Source organism: Delphinapterus leucas, chromosome 5 (assembly GCF_059928025.1).
Source record: "Delphinapterus leucas isolate spDelLeu-1000000601 "Yukka" chromosome 5, BTC_Dleu_Yukka2, whole genome shotgun sequence".
Lineage (NCBI taxonomy): Eukaryota > Metazoa > Chordata > Mammalia > Artiodactyla > Monodontidae > Delphinapterus > Delphinapterus leucas.
In genome coordinates, this window is record NC_143133.1 from 74,749,204 (window position 1) to 74,771,610 (window position 22,407).

Below are 22,407 nucleotides of genomic sequence, written 5' to 3' on the forward strand. Positions count from 1 at the left end.
TCATCTTCCTACTCTTCACAATTACTCCATATCTTTCCCATTGTTCCTAAGCTTCTTTCTCCCTCTCTCAACTGATAGCTTTGTCTTATATCGATGAGAATACTTGCCACCACCAAATATGTAACTCTACCTATTAACATACCAGGTATATGAACATAACCATCTTCTCTTTCCTCCTCACTATAATGGAGGGAAGTAGGTCCTTGTTGAATATCTATTTTATACATAGTAGTCTGCATATGTTAACCTCAGCATCCTAATTTACCCCTCCCACCCACCTTTCCCCTTTGGTAACCACAAGTCCGTTCTCTAAGTCTGAGAGTCGGCTTCTGTTTTGTAAGTAAGTTCATCTGTATCATTTTTTAGATTCCACATATGAGAGATATCATATTTGTCTTTCTCTGTCTGACTTACTTCATTCAGTATGATAATCTCTAGGTCCATCCATGTTGCTGTAAATGGCATTATTTAGTTATTTTTTATGGCTAATATTCCATTATGTATACATACCACATCTTCTTTATCCATTCTTCTGTTGATGGACATTTAGGTTGGTTCCATGTCCTGGCTATTGTAAATAGCACTGCAGTGAACATTGTGGTGCATGTATCTTTTCAAATTATGGTTTTCTCCATATATATGCCCAGGAGTGGGATTGGTGGATTATATGGTAATTCTATTTTTAGCTTTTTAAGGAACCTCCATACTGTTCTCCATAGTGGCTGTACCAGCTTACATTCCCACCAAAAGTGTAGGAGGGTTCCCTTTTCCCCATACTCACTCCAGCATTTATCGTTTGTAGACTTTTTGATGATGGCCATTCTGACCCGTGTGAGGTGATACCTCACTGTAGTTTTGATTTGCATTTCTCTAATAAGTAGCGATGTTGAGCATCTTTTCATGTGCCTATTGGCCACCTGCATGTCTTCTTTGGAGAAATGTCTATTTAGATCTTCTGCCCATTTTTTTGGTTGAGCTGTTTGTTTGTTTTTTGGTATTGAGCTGCATGAGCTATTTGTATATTTTGGAGATTAATCCCTTGTTGGTTGCATCATTTGCAAATATTTTCTCCCATTCTGTGGGTTGCCTTTTCATTTTGTTTATGGTTTTGTTTGCTGTGCAAAAGCTTTTACGTTTAATTAGGTCCCATTTGTTTATTTTTATTTTCATTACTCTAGAAGGTGGATCCAAAGATATTGCTGTGATTGATGTCAAAGAGTGTTCTGCCTATGTTTTCCTCTAAGAGTCTTACGGTATCCAGTCTCACATTTATGTCTTTAATCCATTTTGAGTTTATTTTTGTGTATGTTGTTAGAGAATGTTCTAATTTCATACTTTTACATGTGGCTGTCCAGTTTTCCCAGCACTACTCACTGAAGAAACTGTCTTTTTATATTCTTGCCTTCTTTGTCATAGATTAATTGACCATAGGTGTGTGGGTTTATTTCTGGGCTTTCTATCCTGTTCCACTGATCTGTAAGTCTGTTTTTGTGCCAGTACCTTACCGTTTTGATGACTGTAGCTTTATAGTATAGTCTGAAGCCAGGGAGACTGATTCTTCCACCTCCATTTTTCATCTCAAGATTGCTTTGGGGGCTTCTCTGGTGGCTCAGTGGTTAAGAATCTGCCTGCCAATGCAGGGGACATGGGTTCGAGCCCTGGTCCGGGAAGAGCCCACATGCCATGGAGCTACTAAGCCCGTGTGCCACAACTACTGAGCCTGCGCTCTAGAGCCTCCGAGCTACAACTACTGAGCCCGCACGCCACAACTACTGAAGCCTGAGCACCTAGAGACCGTGCTCCACAACAAAAGAAGCCACCACAACGAGAAGCCTGCACACAGCAACGAAGAGTAGCCCCGGCTCACTGCAACTAGAGAAAGCCAACGCACAGCAATGAAGACCTGACGCAGCCATAAATAAATAAATAAATAAATAAATTAATTAATTAAAAAAAAAGACTGCTTTGGCTATTTGGGGTTTTTTGTGTTTCCATACAAATTTTAAGCTACTTTGTTCTAGATCTGCAAAAAATGCCCTTGGTAATTTGATAGGGATTGCATTGCAATCTGTAGATTGCCTTGGGTAGTACAGTCATTTTGACAGTATCAATTCTTCCAATCCAAGAACATGGTATATCTTCCCATCCATTGGTGTCATCTTCAATTTCTTTCTTCAGCATCTTATAGTTTTCAGAGTACAGGTCTTTTGCCTCCTTAGGTAGGTCTATTTCTAAGTATTTTATTCTTTTTGATGTGATGGTAAATGGAATTGTTTCCTTAATTTATCTTTCTGGTCTTTCTTTGTTAGTGTATAGAAATGCAACAGATTTCCGTGTATTAATTTTGTATCCTGCAACTTTACCGAATTCATTGATGAGCTCTAGTAGTTTTCTGGGAGCATCTTTAGGATTTGCTATGTATAGAGTCATGTCATTTGCAAACAGTGACAGTTTTACTTCTTCTTTTACAATTTGGGTTCCTTTTATTTCTTTTTCTTCTCTGACTGCCGTGACTAGGACTTCCAAAACTATGTTGAATAAAAGTGGTGAGAGTGGACATCCTTGTCTTGTTCCTGATCTTAGAGGAAATGCTTTCAGCTTTTCTCCTGCTGAGTATGATGTTAGATGTTGCCCTCACTGATTCTTAATTCCTAGGTTACCAACATTCACATATTCGACACCATGACTTCTCTATTCCTTGATGAAGACCTTGACATCCACTTGTCCTCAGTCACTTATTCTTACAGTTAAACCCTAGACCTTGTCATAATCAATAAAAATAAGCATTCCATAACCTCAGTTTCAAACATCCTACTCTTTAACCACCTTTCCCCCTGTTTCTTCCTCATTCCCTTTAGTATCCCAACTCCAATAATCCTTCAGTGGAACCTAAAATACATCAATTCTACCACAGTTTCATAATCACTCTTGTCTTCTCTTCCCTCTTTAACCAGCTTAAAATGATGGTTAATCATCACAAACACACCCTTGAGTGTATCATCAACTCCCTTGCCCGTATCTCCCTTCACCGTACTCCCTTAGGAAAATACCAGTGCTGGTGAAACCCAATTATTAACCTATTCCACATCTGTTCCTGCACAGCTGAACATGGCTGAAGAAACACACATGCTAACCGTCGTTCTCTCTTTAAATAAATGACCAAGACCCTCAATGAGCCCTTAATCCTGCCTGCCAAACAGACTAAAATTCCCTTGTCCATTCACTTTCTCACTCTCCTAGAAAACCATTCAACACTTTTCCCTCTTTTCAAACCCCAAACTCCGCTTCCTATTTCACTGTAGAGAAATGCCACAGCTCCACGACTATATCAACCTTCCTACCAGCATACATACTCACATATTCTACCCTTCTTCATGCTACTGTAATTCAGGGATCAGCACACTTTTCTGTAAGGGTCAGAGAGTCAATATTTTAGGCTTTGTGGGCCACACAGTCTCTGTCACAACAATTCAACTGTTGTAGTACAAAAGCAGCCATATGCAATATACGATTGAGTGTGGCTGTGAAATCTGATGATATAATCTTTGTGTGTCACAAAACATTATTTTTTTTTCCAATCACTTAAAAACATGTAAAAAACGTATTTGTAGCTTGTGGGTGTTACAAACCAAGGCAGAGGGCCAGGTCAAGCCGAACGGCCACAGTTTCCCAACCCCTTCTGTAGCTGAAATCATCGCTCCTCTATCTAGCTAAGCCTAATCCATTCACTTGTCCACTAGATCCCATCTTCTTTCACCTACTCAAGAACACTGCTCTAGCATTTCTACCGCTCTCTCTCCTATCACCAATTTCTCTCTCTCCTTCAGACCATTCTTGTCCACATACAAATATGCTATTATTTCTCCCCCACCTTAAAAAGCAAAAGCTTCTTCTTAGCCCAGTGCTTCCTATTATTGCCAGATCTCTCTCCTCTTTGTAGTAAAACCCTTCCCTACTTACCATCTCTAATTCCCCTTGTCTCAGAAAATTCTCTTCTAAACCCACTCTAATCAAGCTTTCCCTCATATTACTGTTCCACCTGGTCTGTTCTTACTGATCAATGAATACATGTTATTGAACTGAATGCTCAATTCTCAGTACTCATCTAATTTAATTTATTTCAGCAGAACCTGACAAAGCTGACTGTTCACTCCTCACTGACACGCTCGCTTTCTTTTCTTGGCTTTTAGGACAACTTAGTTTCCTGGTATTATTCCTACTTCAGTGGATATTTCTCCTTGGTCTCCTGTGATTGGTTCTTCCTTGACCCCTTCACGTCTTAATGTTGAGTGCCCCAGTGCTTAGTGCCTGGTCATCTTCTCTCTACACTCATTCCCTTGGTGATCATGTTTAGATTCCTGACTAAAACCATCCACACATGGACATTTCTGAAAAATATATCTCAAGTGGACCTCTTCCCTAAACTCAGGAGGATCATGGTGGTAACATTAATGTGGGGAGAAGGTAGACACAGTTGGAGTATATTTTGTAAGTAGGGCTAGCTGAATTTCCTAGGATTGGACATGGGCATGAGGGGAAAAAAAGAAGTAAAGAGAACAATCTCTATATGTATTACTTTGGTTTCTATGATAGTCCTTATTTCAAGGAACTCTAGATTTAAGCACTTTCCTCAGAAAATTTCTTTCACTAAAAACATGCTGGATTTTCCTCTACTAAGCAGACAGAGCCTCTTTGGAAAAATTCTTTCATATGGGACCCATGAGAGCAGCAGCCATATTCTCAGCAGCTAGAGCGATGTCCAGTACTTCCTGGCACAGGGAAGGCACTCTTCTTTTTTTTTGTTTGTTTTTGTTTTTGCGGTACGCGGGCCTCTCACTGTTGTGGCCTCTCCCGTTGCGGAGCAAAGGCTCCGGACGCGCAGGTTCAGCGGCCATGGCTCACGGGCCCAGCCACTCCGCGGCACGTGGGATCTTCCCGGACCGGGGCACGAACCCGTGTCCCCTGCATCGGCAGGCGGACTCTCAACCACTGCGCCACCAGGGAAGCCTGGCACTCTTCTTTTTTAACTGAAGTATGGCTGATGCACAATATTGTTAGTTTCAGGTGTACAACACAGCGATTCAACATTTAAATATGAATAGCATGGTAAGTCTGGTACCCATCTGTCCCCATACAAAGCTATTACAGTTTTATTAACCATATTCCTATGTGACTTACTTATTTTACAACTGGAAGTCTGTACCTCTTAATCCCATTCACCTATTTTGCCCCAGCCCACACCCCCCCCACCCCGCCCCACTCTGGAAACCACCAGTTTGTTCTCTGTATCTATGGGTCTGTTTTGTTTGTTCATTTGTTTTGTTTTTTAAATTCTATGTATAAGTGAGATCAGCTGTCTTTCTCTGACTTATTTCACTTAGCATAATGCCCTCAAGATCCATCCATATTGCTGCAAATAGCAAGATTTCGTTTTTTTACAGCTGCAAAGTATTCCACTGTATATATGTACCACATTTTTACTTAGGTTGCTTCTGTATCTTGGTTATTGTATAATTAATCCTGCCATGAACATGGGTGCATAAATCTTTTCGACTGTTTTTGTTTTCTCTAGGTAAATACTCAGAAGTGAAACTGATATGTCCTATTTTTAATTTTTTGAAGAACCTCCATACTGTTTTCCACAGTGGCTATACCAACTTACAGTCTCATCAACAGTGCATGAGGGCTCTCTTTTCTGCACATCCTCGCCAACACTTGTTGTTTGTTGTCCTTTTGATAACAGCCATTTTGACAGGTAGGAGGTGATACCTTATTGTGGTTTTGATTTGCATTTCCCTGATGATTAGAAAGGTGTTGAGCATCTTATCATGTGTCTGGTGGGAAAATGTCTATTCAGGTTGTCTGCCCATTTTTTAATTGGACTTCTTTTTTGTTACTGAGTCCTGTGAGTTCTCTATATATTTCAGATATTAATCCCTTATTGGATATATCATCTGCAAATATCTTCTCCCATTCGGTAGATTTCCTTTTCATTTCGTTGATGGTTTTCTTCACTGTGCGTGGAACGTACTTAATAAGGTTTGTTGAATGACTGAATGACACCCTCCCATTCTGTCCCCTGGCATGCTGCCTATTTTAACTCATTTTTTAATATACATTCTTGACCTTTTCATTCCACTTATTTTTCTACAGGTCAAAAATACTTGTTGTAGGCAACTTCTGATATGGTTCATAATGATTCCTACCTTCAGGTACTCATAACCTTGTATAATCCCTCCCCTTTACTGTAGGCTGGATCTAGTGACTTACTTCTAATGAACAGAACAGACAAAAGTGATGGGATATCACTTCTGTGATTAAGTTACAAAAGACTGACTTTAATCTTGCTGGATTTTTCTCTCCCTAGATCTTCTTGCATACTTGTTCCGATAGAAAGGGCCACCTGGAAAGGAACTGAGGACTGCCTCTGGCCATCAGCCAGCAAGGCACCAAGGCCCTCAGTCTAACTGCCCATTAGGAACCCAATCCTTCCAACAACCACTAAGTGAGCTGGAAAACAGATTCTGCCTAGGTTGAACCTTGAGATGACTGTGGCCCCCAGTGACTCCTTGATTACAGACTTGTGAGAGACCCTGGGCTGAAACGTTGTGCCTCATGACCAATTCTGAAGCAGAGGGCCCAACTAAACTGTGTCTGGATTCTTGACTCACAGAAACTATCAGATAACATATGTGTGTTATTTTACATCATTAAGTTCTGTTACACAGCAATAGGTAGCTAATATACTACACTCCTACCCGATACAATGAAAAGAGAAACCAGAGTTCAAAATCTGACTGTAACTTGCCAGGCATGAGTCTTTAAGCTCAGTTTTAATATTTTCAAAGTGGGGATATCACCTACTCAGATATGGATGTCTGAGAAATAAATGACATTTTGTAATTTATATAAAAACCTAGCCAGAGCCTAGCACACTGTAACAAATGTTAGTTTAAATCTGAGATCATACATGTCTCTCATACAGTTATCACTAAATAGCAGCCCTTCAAATCTTTTTTAGAAGCACACAAGGTTGTAAGATATTAAATTTAATATAAAAATAAATAGTAAAGCATAGTTATAACCCTGTCACAAGTAAGGAAATATGTGTTGAGTCTTGTCTTTCACTGGGAAGAAATAAAAATAATTTAAAAGAACTGTAGGATAACGTACTTTGTCAGCAGCTGTCTCCGGAAGAGACTCTTCAATGCCAAGTTCTCGTCGCCTTTCAGCCCTAACTTCTGCATAACTACAAATGGTAAAAAATAGAATTTCAGTGTTTGATCATTCATTTAAAATACTGCAGAGGTGCAACCATTCAGTGTTTGTTATGTGTCTTACTTGTTCATCACAAATTCCAGACTATTTTCTATGCACCACAAAAACCTAAAACATATACATACAGTGTATATCTTAGTTCAAATTCCATTTTTCCACATATCTCAAAAGTTTTATGTGCTACTGTAAATGATCCATAACCACACAGAACTTAAATTAAGAGGAATTAAATAAGGGAAGAGTAGGCTTTATCTACTCCAGTTCTCCTTTTACATGACTGACTGTGGTATATAAAAGACAGTTACAACATCTGCTCTAAACCATAAAATTTATGTCAAGAATTATATATTTCTACATATCTGTACTGTATTTCTTTCTATATAATGCCTATAAGTAAATGTAATAATAAATTGAAATATATATCAAAAATGGTGAAAAAATCACTTTGTACTTCATTAATAAGTTATACATAAAATTACATTCCAGAATCATTATGGATGTTTCTATATTCAGAAATTCTGTAAAAAGAATTATTACCTTACTACGGTGTGAGTACAAACAATGAACTCTGGTCTTGAATTCCACTGATGGTAAGTGATATAATAATGAGTTTGAAGCCAAATCCACTGTTGTCCTTTGGTCAGGAACCTATAGTAACATGATTTGCCTTTCCCATACTGCATTACTAAGAAGAAAAGAAATATGTTTTGATTCATATTATTAGATTTTTAGCCAAAGGTATCACCCACATTTATATCTATATGTATATATAATTCTTCTTCTGGCTTTTCAATAACATATAGTACAACAATTATAAGAAAATGCTATTCTGTAGAGACAGCAATTAGCATATCTTCCACAGTGCCCAATTTACAGCCAGTTATTGCTGGTCTTAGATACTTTTCACATACAGTAAATTTCCAAATACTCAAGAATAAATTATTCACGTACTGACTTTCTCCTGCTAAGACATACTGAGGGCAACAGCAATAAGTAATCACACCTGGGCTCCACCCACCCTCCCGGCCCCCACAAGTACAGCATCTTTGAGGCATTTAATTCTAAACCTTAACTAACCAAAATCAGAAAAAGTTAATGATTTAAAGTAACTGACAATACAGTATTTCCCAAAACATTCTCTGTAGATTTTAAGTTCGGAAGCCTTTTAATGATATTAAGCAACAAATGGGTTTTGCAGTTAAATTAACTTGGGAAAATTTGTTAAACAGGTCTTCTCAAAGCCTTGAGTATGCTAATATATGTCAAGATTCTGGTGGTGGGGAGATGGGGATGGATTATAAGCTGTTACCTAGTTTTCCTTGACCATACAATTCATTTTTAGTAGACTGGCATTCATGCAACAAACCTTAGGAAATGCTGGACAGGAATCGCTTGCTCTCTCTATTAATGAGGAAACCAAGTTCTACATACTTCAAACTGCTTGTCCAAAATTACCCAGCTAGCTAACAGAGGTGTCAGATATTTTTTAATACATCATGGAGCTTAGTGCCCATTATCACTTGAAGTGAGGAATGTTTTTGTGAAGTGACTTTACTCTGAAAATCTTCCATATAGCTGATGATATTATATAACATGCTTTATTTTCATAGAGAGAGGTTTATGAGACCGGCCTAAGACATTATGAAAGTATCTTAAATATCTAATTTAGAGGACACTCAAGAGGGAAGGATTTGGGGAGGAGGATCAGAGAAGCAAATAAAACCTATTAAAAACAAACTTCTGAAACAAGGAATGAATAGCACGTGGTAAAGGGGTAGGGCTAGACTCTAATCCTGTCTCTGCCACCAATGAGTTATGGGCTTGTAAGTAAATTAGTTAGCCTTTCTGCGTCTCAGTTTACTCGTGGAGATAATAGTAGTATCTACTTTCTACAACTGTGATGATGAAAAATAGAGAATAATGTACGTAAATTGTTTAGAACAGGGCAAAAAATGCGATGATAACGTTCCTTCTGCTAATATAACAACGGCAGGTAACATTAATGAAGCACTCACTATGAGTTTTCTAAAAGAGATTCTTTAAAGGTGTCCCTACCTCCTGGGCCTGGATATCAAAATTTATGAAATAGTGTTCTAATATTTTGACATACTATTACAATTTTCAAACAAATCTACTTCTCTTACTCTAGATGTAGAGCTTATATACTTCAAAACAAGGTTTATTAGATGCCATATTATAAAACTGTACTTACTACTATAGACTGAAATATGTAGAATGGGAAGAAGTTTAATTTAGACTTGATCTAGGATTCCTAATGGAATTAGTTATATCTACAAAGAAAAAATTTCCAATACATTTCAAAAATACAAAAATGGTTCTAAGTTGGTATTTCACCACCTTCTATTAATATGATAGTTATTTACAGATTAAAAAGTTATTATCACCAGAAATATTAAAATCTACTTACAGTGCTCATGACATTTTGCCAAATTTTCTAGGTCATCCACATGATAGTAATCATAGCCTGATGTTCCCAGAACTTCAAATGGCAAATATCCTATTATGGGTGGTGCCCTAAATTACATATAAAACAACCAATATTATGAATTTTTCCATAATAAAAAATACTCAACTAGAAATCAATTTTGGGAGGAAACTTTATTTTTTAAATAACGGATAATGAGTTTGAGTGCCCTGATGAGAAAAAGTTTGTCCTTGAAATCCATTAATTTCAAGAATTATAATATGATTATTATCTTTTTATGGAATTTTAAAATGGGAGTTACCTGTGATCTAGAAATAGAAACTTCCATTCTAAACTATGTCTAGATGTAAACTCTTCATTAGGTTCTTCAACAGTGCACATTTCCTACAAATAAATTAATAATTAAAATTTAGAAATACTTTTCAGTGTCCTTAGCACAGTCCCAAACATTGTTAGCTGTAAAAGTCATTCTTAGCTAACTTTTCCCTAAACATTTTTTTAATACATTTTTATTTTCTAGTACCAAGGAATATGGCAATAAATAGATGCAGGCTTCTGGAGGAGTACTTCTCCACTCGACACATTTCTCTGTTCACTCACATGCCTAAAAACCCTAATTCTGAATTCAGATCTCTCTCCTGAATTAGAGTTCTGTATTTCTGCCTGGATGTTCCTGCACGTCACAAACTCAACGTGTCCTAAAATAAACTAACTGCTTTACTCCTCATACCCAGTTACACAACGTTCCATCTCATTAACAGAGGCATACCTGTGTTATGCCATTAAGTCTAGAAATCTGATAGTCACAATACACTCATTTTCACCATTCACCATCTAAATGGCCACTATTAAATCCTTTCAATTTCACCTTCTAAGTTTTTAAGAAATCTGTTCGATCCCATCCAGCTTCAGCGTCTTAGTTTAGACTCTAGACCCTTGCCATCATTGGCTCACACTATTGCCAAAGTGTCTCCCCAAACAAGTCTCCCTGTCCTTCAACTCATCTTCTATTCTGGCCACAATTACCTTATAAATACTCAAATATGATCGTATAACTTCCCTGCTTAAAAACCTTAATGGTTGCTCATTCCATCAGGATAAAATCTACACTCTTCAGCAAGGAGAAACAAACAACAAAGAAAGAAGCACATTTCATTGCCGGCATCTGCTTACTTTTCTAACATCACCTCTCACCATCTCTATCCGCTCCTCCACACACAGTAACCCTAGACTCTAGTCATACTCAACAATGTATTCCAACCTGCCTCTGTGTCCTTGAATAACCTTCTGTAGCACAAGGTAGTGATTAAGAGTTTGGGCTCTGACAGAAAAAGAATTAGAACCAATCTCAGTTCTACTGCTTAACAGCTGTGACTTTGGGCAAGTAATTTAACTTCCCTAAGGCCACAGTTTCCTTACATATAAAATGGTGGTCATACCAGCATTTTTAAGAATTAAATAACTCATGTAAAGTATACAGCATGTGGTAAGCACTCAATAAACATTTTAGCCACTGCTGTTAAGATCAAAACAAGCAGAGCGAGACTGGTTCAAGCTCCTCTAACTGCTAATTCGGTACTCTGTCCTATAATATGGTGTTTCCCTAAATTCAAAATCTTGGCCTGGCTTATTTCCAGCCACTTGCCAGTGACTGAAGTCTTTGATTTTCCCACTCCCCTACTAATCGTCTGCTTCCTGGGCCCAGGATACAGAAATAAATTATTTGTAACTGAATTTCAAAACTGAAGAGGTACATGAAAGGCAGTAAAAAGCAACTTGTGCATTTCTAAAGAAAATTTCAAAACCAATCTTTTAAATTTACCTAGATTTTTGGCTTTTCCCCTTTACTGTAGTCGTGAACCATATAAAAAACGCATATTAAAATTTTGCACAAAAGCAGGACAACGGTGATACATAACCACTGGTTAACTACAAAGGGTATACATCTAAAACTTAGTTACATAATTTAATGAGTGCCTTGATAACTCATTATTTGCTTCAAAAATATCATGATCATGTACGTTTAATGTCTCATGGCCATTACCACTTCAATGTTTACAGGAAGTATCTGGAAACAACAAAAAAATTACACAGACAATTCTCATAATATAAAGTGAAACCCCTTTGTGAAATAAAATTAGAAACATACCTTGATGAACTGAGGTGTAGCTAATCTGACAGTAGCTACAAAACAAACTCTATCTTCATAAGAAGGCTTGTGTGTGCGTTGTATTGTTCCTTCAAAACCATTGTGTGCTGAAGTGGATACTAAAACAATGAGGAAATAAGTATCAACAGTTACTCCAGTAAAACCTAGTTTTTACTGATATTCAAACATCTGTCCTTAAGAGCTTAAAAGAATACCAAGTGAAATTACATTGCAAAAGAAGCATTTTAACTTACCACTGTTTAAAGATTTGAAATTTCCTATAAATTTCACATATTCATAAGTAGATGGCTCCTTTGGGTCTATTGTTCCTCGAAGCATATGACAACAAAATTCTAACTGATTTTTTGCTGAAATAAGAGAAAAAATATGACACATTTGTGATTTATCATAATGAATGATATATCACACAAAGTAAGATTATAACAGTTGTATAAGTCTACAATCATTATTTCCTCCAACAGAGGTCCTCAATGACATTTTGTTTAGTCCATAAAAGCAGTTTCTTTAGATGATCTCACCTTGTCCTTACTAAAGAAAACAGATCTTCTGATACAAGCCACTCCATGTTCCTCCATTTTTATTTGTCCTTCCTTCTCATTCTTCACTCTAATTTCAAAGAAAGGTTTTGCTTCCTATTCCAAAGTTCATACTTCTATGTCTACCTTGAACAGTCTTTCCTCTCTTCCTTCTCCAGGACCAGGGCCACACCACGGTATTCATTCCTTTAACATCCACACATGTTCTTCTTTGGTTCCTTACTTTCTACTTTTAAATTTGTTCAGGTCTTTCCATCGCAAACATATAGAGTTTTCCATGCTACTCTTTTCAGTAACACAGATCTCCTTCCTTTTCATTATGTGCTCTAGTTTCCGTATGTTTACCTCCCTTAACTTTATGCATTGTGGCTTTTGCCCTCACACCTCTATAGAAACTCCTCTTCTAAAAATCACCCACGTCTGTATTAAGCTCAATGGTCTTTCCTCACTGTTTCTACCTCTTCTTAAAATTCACATGTTTTCATTCCCATAGTATGAAACTTACCTTCCTACCTTACTATTTCTATCTCTTCTGCTAATCAGTCTCCAAACTATGGGCATCACAAAAGTTCTTTTAACCACTGCGCCACCAGGGAAGCCCAAAAAGTTCTTTTGATTGTAATCTATCATCCTTTACAAACTTACCAGCACTGACAAAATTATTTACTCCTAAATCTCTCTCCCCAACTCTAACATTTTATATAAGACCAAGTCTCATATCGCTATTTGATTTCAGAACATCTCTACCTGATTGTCCCATCAGTGAGTGAAACTCAAAATATCTGAAAGTGAATTTATCCCCCTTTCTTCCTAAGCCAGCTGCCCTTCCCCTTCGTCCTATATGATTTCTAACTGCTTAGTTAGAAATCATATCAATTTGGTCTCTTCTCGTCCTATCACCAGTTCCCAAACTAATCTGTCATAGGATGTGCTGTTCATTTCACCAAGGAAGCTCTCATGAGTCATTTTTTCCAAATGAGCATCCAGTACCACCAACTTAGTACGGATGTAAATTACCCTGTATCTAGGTAACTGCAAAAATGGATTCTCCATGCCTCCACGCTCTTCCCACTCAGATTCACCCTTGCCTATTACTCTAAGACTAACATCACTTTCATTATTATTATTTCAGCACTCAAGGACTAATAACACCTCTCTTCACTCACAGCATCAAACACATACTCTTCTGTTATTATCATGAATGGGTTTATCATCAAACTCAACAGGTTCAAACTCTAACCACTCTCTTCCTAAAATCTTCCCCACGGATGATCCCTAGCTATTTGGACACCTGTGCCTGACACCAAGTCCGACTGAGTTTATCCACTCAACAATCGAATGCGTGCTTTCCTCTCCATCCTTACTTCTACTGCTATCCTTTTAATCTCCATTCTGGTTATTTTTCAAAATTTTCCACCTGAGAGATTTCCTTTTCAGACCACAAAACCACCCAAATCCCCTTGCACTGGCTTCTCACTATGTTAAAAAATAAAAACCAAACTCTTTAGGATGAAACATTAGGCCCTATTTCCTTCTCTAGACACAAATCACATCACCTGTACTACCTCACCTTCATTATGGCCCAAATGGCGTATTTACAGAATCCTGAATTTTCCAAGCAATTTACCCTCTGTTTTACATCTCGTTTACTCCTTTGACATGAAACATCTTTTTCATGTACAAAAAAAGAAATAACTTTTTTTGTATATCAGTTCTTTAAGCAGGAGGTCTGAAAGTCATTTAATTAAGGCTTTTCTCTATTAAAAAGTATTCTTGGGGAGGGCTTCCCTGGTGGTGCAGTGGTTGAGAGTCTGCCTGCCGATGCAGGGGACACGGGTTTGTGCCCCGGTCCGGGAAGATCCCACATGCCGCGAAGCAGCTGGGCCCGTGAGCCATGGCCGCTGAGCCTGCGCGTCCAGAGCCTGTGCTCCACAACGGAAGAGGCCCATGTACCGCAAAAAAAAAAAAAAGTATTCTTGGGGACTTCCCTGGTGGCACAGTGGTTAAGAATCCACCTGCCAATGCAGGGGACACGGGTTTAAGCCCTGGTCTGGGAAGATCCCACATGCCTCGGAGCAACTAAGCCCATGCGCCACAACTACTGAGCCTCTGCTCTAGTGCCCACGAGCCACAACTACTGAGCCCACGTGCCACAACTACTGAGCCCGCGCCCTAGAGCCCGTGTTCCGCAACAAGATAAGCCACCACAACGAGAAGCCTGCACACTGCAACGAAGGGTAGCCCCCTGCTCACCACAACTACAGGAAGCCCGTGAGCAGCAACAAAGACCCAACGCAGCCAAAAATAAATTAATTATTTTTTTTTAAAAAAAGTATTCTTGCCTGATCTTGGAAACGGAAGCCTAAGGTCTGTATTTCTGCCAAAGGCTTTCGTTCAGTTCTCCAGACAATGTTGCCCTTGTGAAGGTCTCTAAAGCAGACTCCTCTTTTGTCCACCTCTTGCCATGGCCCAGGGTTCCATCTTTCTAATTTTTCTCTCCTTACTCTATATATTTACCTCAAGCAACATCATTCAATCCATGACTTCAAATACCGTTTACAGGCCTATAACTGGCCTCTACGTCATTATATCCAACCCAAATCTTTCTCCTAGGTGAAAGACTAGTCTCTTGGTCAATGTCATAGGAACTTGATTTTTAAACAATTATAAATAGGCTTCAAATGGATTCTCCTGGTCTCCAGTTTTTCATCTTCTCAACTCCTTCTGACAGGCTATCTTATCAAAGATGTATGTTCACACATACTTACACGTGTGTGTGTGTGTGTGTCTGTGTGTGTATGTGTATCTCAATTCTTGAACGGTTAGTGTTCTACAGAACTTGAAGATTCAAAATATAAAGAACCTTTAAAATGATTCACGTCAGTATTACTGGAAAGGTCAAAACTTAAAAATCATGGAAAAAGTAGCTAAAGAAGACATCTAATCACTAATGGCCAAATGTAGTGCTGTAATGATTTCAGATTTTACACAGGATAATTTATGCAAGAAAATGAGGTATTCTGGTCAAGTTAATTTGTCCAGTGAATCTAGGAGAAAAGTCAGATTATACCATGGTATTTTACACTTATTAAAGGCAGGGACTATTTTTCCCTATTCTTGGCACTTTTATGGTATAGCACACAAATGTCTGGCACACTAGACATATCCAATAAATTACTGTTTAATTAATAAAGCAATTTCCTTTATTAAATCATTTTTTTAAATATAGAAGTCTTGCCCCATAGTTTCAGTGTTCAATTGGTTAGTGATGCTGAAAATGAGCTGTTTCATTTTCTCATTAAACACAGTAAGATTTTATATAAAAATTAAAAAGAATATACTGCAAGTTCCATTTTTGTGTAAAATACAGTTTTATGGCATACTGTAACAAAAAGATGAGGTTTCAATGTATTCTGGAAGAGTTCAGACTTCTAATATGGTCATAATTCCACCATATGTTAGTATTTAAAAAGGATCTAATAGGGTATTTGGAACGATGCCACGTGTTAATTTGGTTAAACATACCTGGGTTTGTCACAAAATTACAAAAGTAAAGGATAACGCAACCAAATCTGTTTAACTTTTTGTTTAAGAACTACTACTTACATTTTAAATATTCAGGGGTTAATGAATCACTTTCCAGCAGATGCGTAGAGAGTATTTTATAAACTTCTGAATGTTCCCCCTCTGGGATAAAATTAAATATACTTTGATCCACAAGATCTGACTGAAAAAGAAATTTTTAAAAGTTAAATAATTATAGTGATTCAAGAGACATTTATTTTAAAAGTACATAATCACTCTTAATACATCAGATGAGCATATGGTTAACGTTTAATTATCTGTGAAAACTGACAAACGTCACGTTACAGAGCACAACTCAAAAAACAAGACTGAGAAGGTGAACGAGGTTAACATGACTTCATTGCCTCTGAGACTAGCGTCATCAGATTCATGATCAATATGACCTTTGAAAGTCTGATAAGTTATTTGCAAAGGTGAGTTTCAAATTTGAGCATGTAAAATATAACAGGACTAAGAAAGTTGATTAGAAGAATCTTAGGCTACCAGATGTAGCCTTACCATACGTCCCAAACTCTGGTAAGTTATGGTGGTGTACACTACAATAAAGGACCACAGGAGTGGCCACAGGCTACATGAAGAGGAGGCTTGACTTTAGTGTCATTTCGTTTGTCCAATGTGTCCTTTCTTTTTTATTTCATCTTTTCCAGCCATCTATCCTGTATCCCACTGTCAAAAAGCCATGCTTTAAGATAACCACCCTCTTCCCCAAAAAAGGCAAGTTATGTGCTGAGCATTATAATCCTTGCTAAAATACGGCTTTAATCAACAGTAATTTGACAAGCAACAGGTAGCCTACAATGCGCCATGGCTGTGGAATCAGAAGTGAATAGGACAGTGCCCATCTGTAAGAACCATCGACAACAAAACTTTAGTGACTTCACATTTCCTGCCAAATCCCACGCAGTCTACCTGGCTTCTCTACATTTTCAAACTGCCCTGTGGAATCCTGGGGTTACTGAAGTGGTATCTCCAAGACTATGGAGGTAGGCATGGAGGGCAAGGGAAGTGAAAAGGAGTTGTGAAAGCGGGCTAAGGGTTCCACTAAGAAATTTCACTTTTATTTTGTATTTCAAACACTGTAAAGATTGTTAAAAACAAAACAAAGTTCAAACAGTAACAAAAAACAGCCACTGGGGATGGTAAGAGGTGGGAAAAGGGGTGTTTACCACTCTTGTACAAGCCATACATTTACACTCTTCCTTCTGTATCTTCTCTAGCCTTCAAGGTCCACCTCATGGAGTACCTTTCCCCTCTCTCACCACATGTTTGTACCCTTCCATCTTGCAAACACCAGTTCAAATTATTTCCTTCAATAATATGTCCCTTAACTGCATAATCCAAAGTAAAAATAATAAAGTTCCTTTAGTAATTACTACTCATATCCTTCATTTCCCATCAAAAATATTTAATTATATTTTAATCTCTATGTCCTACCGCTCTGTGGGTGAATTAAAGGGCCCTATCTCTTACACCTTTATCTCCTATCCTTCAAATCAAGACACAATAACACTGAGCTTTGCACATATCGGTTATTAGTGCAGTAAATTATTTTGAATTAAGGAGTTACTTGATAAGCCTTAAGGGGAAACCACACCAAAAATATATCTGCACTTTAACAAGGAATTTTTCTGAATGTCTGAAAAGTCTCTAGAACAGACGGAATAAACAAAAAATTAAGGCATGAACAACAAAAAAAGGCTAGAAAATTGCCTTTTATTCATAAAATAAAGTATTAAAATATAGGCATAGACATTAATATGAAAAATAGTCTTGACAGAAAAATAAGATACTTATTTGTAGAACCAAAACTCATTTTGGAGATGATTAGTTTCCTACAATTATTTACTTTTACTGACATTTCTTCCACTATTTCAGTAAAGTATGATCTAAGCTTTGTCACCCTTGCTTTTTTATCTATAAATCTATAGGCTGTCTCATATGTATAGAGAACATGTATGATTACCCAGTATACAGAGCGGTGTAATCACAAGCACTGCTTCCCCAGACACTTGATGAACTGAAGTATCAGACTTAGTAGGCAAACTAACTGATGTGTGATTTTCCATTAACCATTACACCTCCAATCTCTAAATGAAGTTGATCATACTTGATGTTGCCATACCATCCACTCAGTTCCCAAGCACAATTCAAAGGAAAGAGAAGGAAGTGACAGCTATCTGGATCCTTCTGTGTCCCTCAATTATTTTCATGAAGAAGAAATGTAAATCCTGCTGATTGCCGTATGATATAAATCAATGGGCTGTTTTCTTTACATTAGGTCAATGCAACCGTTTGGTGGAAATTATTAACTCTCATCAATTATCTTTTCCTCAGCGAGAAAACTGACAAATACCTGCTACAGAGAGTAGCTGCTCAAAAGGGACTGAAAGCTCCTCCAAAAAAATGTCAGGTATATGTTGGATATAACATATTTTTAAACAACTATGCTCCTTATGTACAGGTGTAAGGAACAGAGATTCTGGTGCAATCAAGTAAGCTTTATTTGCTTATTTCAAATATTTGTTTTCTTATTAAAAGTATTTACTCACCAATAATCATATAACTATTGAAAAAAATTCTAAATTGTTATTTCTGCATACTGCATTTACACCAAAGATGGTACTGACTTTCTTAGCACATTCTTGTGTTTATAATTCAAAATTACCAAGTTAAGAAGAGTAGAAAATGAAATGCTCATACAGTATCTTAATAGTGGCACTTTTAGTCCTGGACCCTGTTAGGCTGTAACATGGTGAATCTTCCTTCCTATATTACGTGGTAACAAATTTAATATACTCTCTTCTCAGGAACACATTTAAGCAAGTATGAGGAAAACAATCTTAAACTGTAAAATTTTAAACTTTAAGTTCCTGGTAAAGAGACCCAACTTTATGTCTTGGCACTTCCACTAAATTGTACAATTAAGTCCCATTTCTCTGGGTTTCATGTATGCTTCTAACAAACATAAAGGGGCTGGGCTAAGGATGTCTAAAATCCCTTCTGGCATGGAGGTGGTATGACCCCATAATTTTGTTGTAGAAAGCCCCACCAGGAAAAAAAAAATTCATAAATTTCCTTTCCTGATTATTAGCCACAAATAGGTTAAAATGTACCTAAATTAATTTCATAAGTATGGCATGACAAAGTTAAAAAATTTTTTGCAGGACCTATAGAATCAGTCTTGCAATTTTACAGTCAAATTTAAATTAAAAAATGTTGTTACACTGACCACTGATTAAGATGGCAAATTTTAATTTCTCAACAGAACTGAATTATAAACACTAAAGTCTGTATTTAGAGATTTGCTAATGTTTCTCCCCCTCTGGGCAAGAGCCAAAATTCTGTTTTAGACAAAAAGGTATGCATGTTCAAATACAAAGAAAGGCACACCATTGTTTTAAACCTTTTGTTTAGCATCTGTTACAGTTTAATTATTAATAGCAAGCCAAAACAGAAAATCACATACTTTTTTCCTTACTGTGTTTGATCCTAAACAAGTATTACTTCATTTTCTCAAAACACACTTGTGTTTTTGTTTTCAAACCTTCAAATAACATACAACATTGTCAGTGATGTGAAGGAAAGTATCCACCGTAACTGGAGAGCGGTAAAAAAAAAACAAACACAAAAACTGTTTTAATAAAGGCTACTTATTAACTCCGCATGGAATGAAATGGGTCTGCTGGATCAGCAGCGACCTCCTCTGCCCAAACGTTCACCTGCTACATGCTTTGGCTGACAAGACAATCAAAAAGATCCAGAAGATGTTACTAACAGAGGAAACTGGGTAGGGGACATATGGGAACTCTCTGTACTATCTTCTCGATTTTTCTATAAATCTACAAATAGTTCTAAAATTAAAAGTTTTAAAAAAAAATCCAGGAGGGAATGGTGACGAGGTTTCTCACTGAGGGGAGAATGTTTATGATCAAACACTTGGATCCCAACTAGATCTGTGGTAGACATGTTATTTCAAAATGCAATTAAATATTCCCTCACTAAAGATCCAACACCAGTGTGCCATTAGGAAGGAGTTTTTAAAACATCTACATCAAATAATCTACTCACTTTCTTCTACTCAATCAATAATTCGTAAGTGCCTCTCTGAGAAATGAGCCAGCACACGTGGATACAGAGATGAAGTCCCTGCACTTAGGAAGCTTACATCTACCATTATTATCAAAATAAACAGAAAATTACAATTCACTGTAAGTGTCACGGTGGCAGTACGTATAAGGTAACGTGAGAACACAGAGAAAAGGAATCTAATTCTCAATGAAGTCCAGGGAAAGTGCCCAAGAAGCAGGCTTTTAAAAAGTCTGACCACATTGCAAATTATACCCTGACTATGACTAAACTAAAGATTATATAGTTTCTATAAATACATAACCGAAAGAAAATCCAATAAAAATGTCTGTGGTTTAAAAGCATATAATTATACCTTTATTCAAGTTACTTAACTTTATTTTTTTAATTAAAGTGTAGTTGATTTATAGTATTATTAGTTTCAGATGCACAATAGAGTGATTCAATTTTGTTTATAGATTACACTCCAAAGTTACTACAAAAGTTTTTACAAGGTTATTACAAAAGTTATTTATACTTTAAAGTTATTACAAAATAATGGCTATATTTCCCTGTGCTGTACAATATATTCTTGTTGCTTATCTATTTTATACGTAGTAGGGGTAATCCCATACCCTTATCTCGTCCCTCCCCCCATCTTTCTCACCACGGGTAACCACCAGTTTGTTTTCTTTATCTGTGAGCCTGCTTCTGTTTTGTTATATACATTCTTTCGTTTTATTTATTAGAGCCCACTCTTCAATCTTATCTTAGTCATATCTTAATCCTATCGAGGATTTCTTTCCCTGGCTTTTTTCACTACGTAAATATATATATATTCTTAATTAATTAATTAATTAATTTATGGCTGTGTTGGGTCTTCGTTTCTGTGCGAGGGCTTTCTCTAGTTGTGGCAAGCGGGGGCCGCTCTTCATCGCGGTGTGCGGGCCTCTCACTATCGCGGCCTCTCTTGTTGTGGAGCACAGGCTCCAGACGCGCAGGCTCAGTAATTGTGGCTCACGGGCCCAGCTGCTCCGCGGCATGTGGGATCTTTCCAGACAAGGGCTCGAACCCGTGTCCCCTGCATCAGCAGGCAGATTCTCAACCACTGCGCCAACAGGGAAGCCCCGTAAATATTTTTTTAAAAAGAGTCCTCCAGAAAATTCTGTCCTTTTCTCTGCCCATAGGAGTTTACTTACATGTTGCTATAATCTCACTGTTTATTCCCAAACAATTTTTAGATGTTGGGCTAATCACCTATTGTTTGAGCTTACTTGTAAAGAAAGCCCCTAGAGAAGCAGTAGAGCCAAGTCATTTTCTGTGTGACCCAAAGAAATTAGCAAATTACTTACTGCCTGGCTTTCAGAAACAAAGTACCCTTTTAGAATCTGGCCTTTTAAGTATAGAGTCCATTCTCTTTACAAAGTACAAAGTAGCAGAGTAATCAGAGGGAAGGAGATACTGCTTTTCAACATCTCTTGAAAGAGATCCTTATAGAACAGTTGACTCTGCACTGTTATACATTTTCAAGAGATGGGCACTTTAAGAGTAATTTATAAGTAACTTCAAAATATTTACACCACAAGCCCCACTGTAAGCAGATAAGTTAGGGGGCCCCTGGAGAAAGAGAACCAGGAATAGCTTTCGTGACATAAGAGAAGCCATTTTGTAATCTAAGCCTGGCCACAATGCTTGCCCTGATCTCAGTATTTAATGATCTGAAGGGAACAAAGGAATGCAGGGAGAGAGAAAAGGCAGGCAAACAATAGTGAAGGGATAAAGCAGAGTCCTAGTTCCTTCTCAAAGGATATACATAATAATACATCTGAGCTCTGTAGGAACCAAGGCCCCCCACCCCAAGTGGAGGATATAATGATGATGCTGACCTTTTCTGACTTCAGCCAAGTAAAGCTGGGACTCTGTCAACCTTTGCCCCACTCCTATGCTGAATTCTCCTCTGCTAAAGCCCCTTCCTGAATATGCATGTGCCCTTAGCTTAAAACTTCCCCAATTTTGCTGTCTGGGGAGACACTACTTTGTGAAAGATCCCCCCCCCACCACCACCACGTGTTCTCCTTACTTGCTGCGAGTTATGATAAATCCTTCCTTCTCCCCGTCTTTGGCTTGGTTGGGTCTATTGGCTTGGCACCCACCAAGAGGCGAACCCAGTTTCTGGGTAACACCATCTTAGATAAGAACATTACATATTCAATAAAAATTTCAAATTCATAAGAACTGTCCATTGTAGCAGAGCACCTAGCATAGTACCTGGCAGAGCAGATGTTCAATAGATATATGTTAAGTAAAACAGCAAATACATAATTCAG

The 22,407-nt window shown here is 37.6% G+C and overlaps 1 protein-coding gene across 10 annotated transcripts in view; it reads right to left on the minus strand.

Moving 5' to 3' along the window:
* The window catches only part of CLOCK (clock circadian regulator), a 144,962-nt gene that overhangs the window by 26,517 nt on the left and 96,038 nt on the right, over nt 1–22,407 (minus strand). For all 10 annotated transcript variants that reach the window (XR_016393289.1, XR_016393288.1, XM_089911942.1 and 7 more), the window contains 7 exons: nt 16,037–16,157; nt 12,128–12,241; nt 11,874–11,992; nt 10,026–10,108; nt 9,707–9,813; nt 7,816–7,963; nt 7,174–7,249 (listed from right to left, as the gene is read on the minus strand). Coding sequence is in view for 8 of the 10 variants with exons in the window: in XM_089911942.1 (XP_089768068.1) it covers nt 7,174–7,249; nt 7,816–7,963; nt 9,707–9,813; nt 10,026–10,108; nt 11,874–11,992; nt 12,128–12,241; nt 16,037–16,157 (768 nt within the window). In the remaining 2 variants the exon portion in view is untranslated. The remainder of the gene's footprint in view (nt 1–7,173; nt 7,250–7,815; nt 7,964–9,706; nt 9,814–10,025; nt 10,109–11,873; nt 11,993–12,127; nt 12,242–16,036; nt 16,158–22,407) is intronic.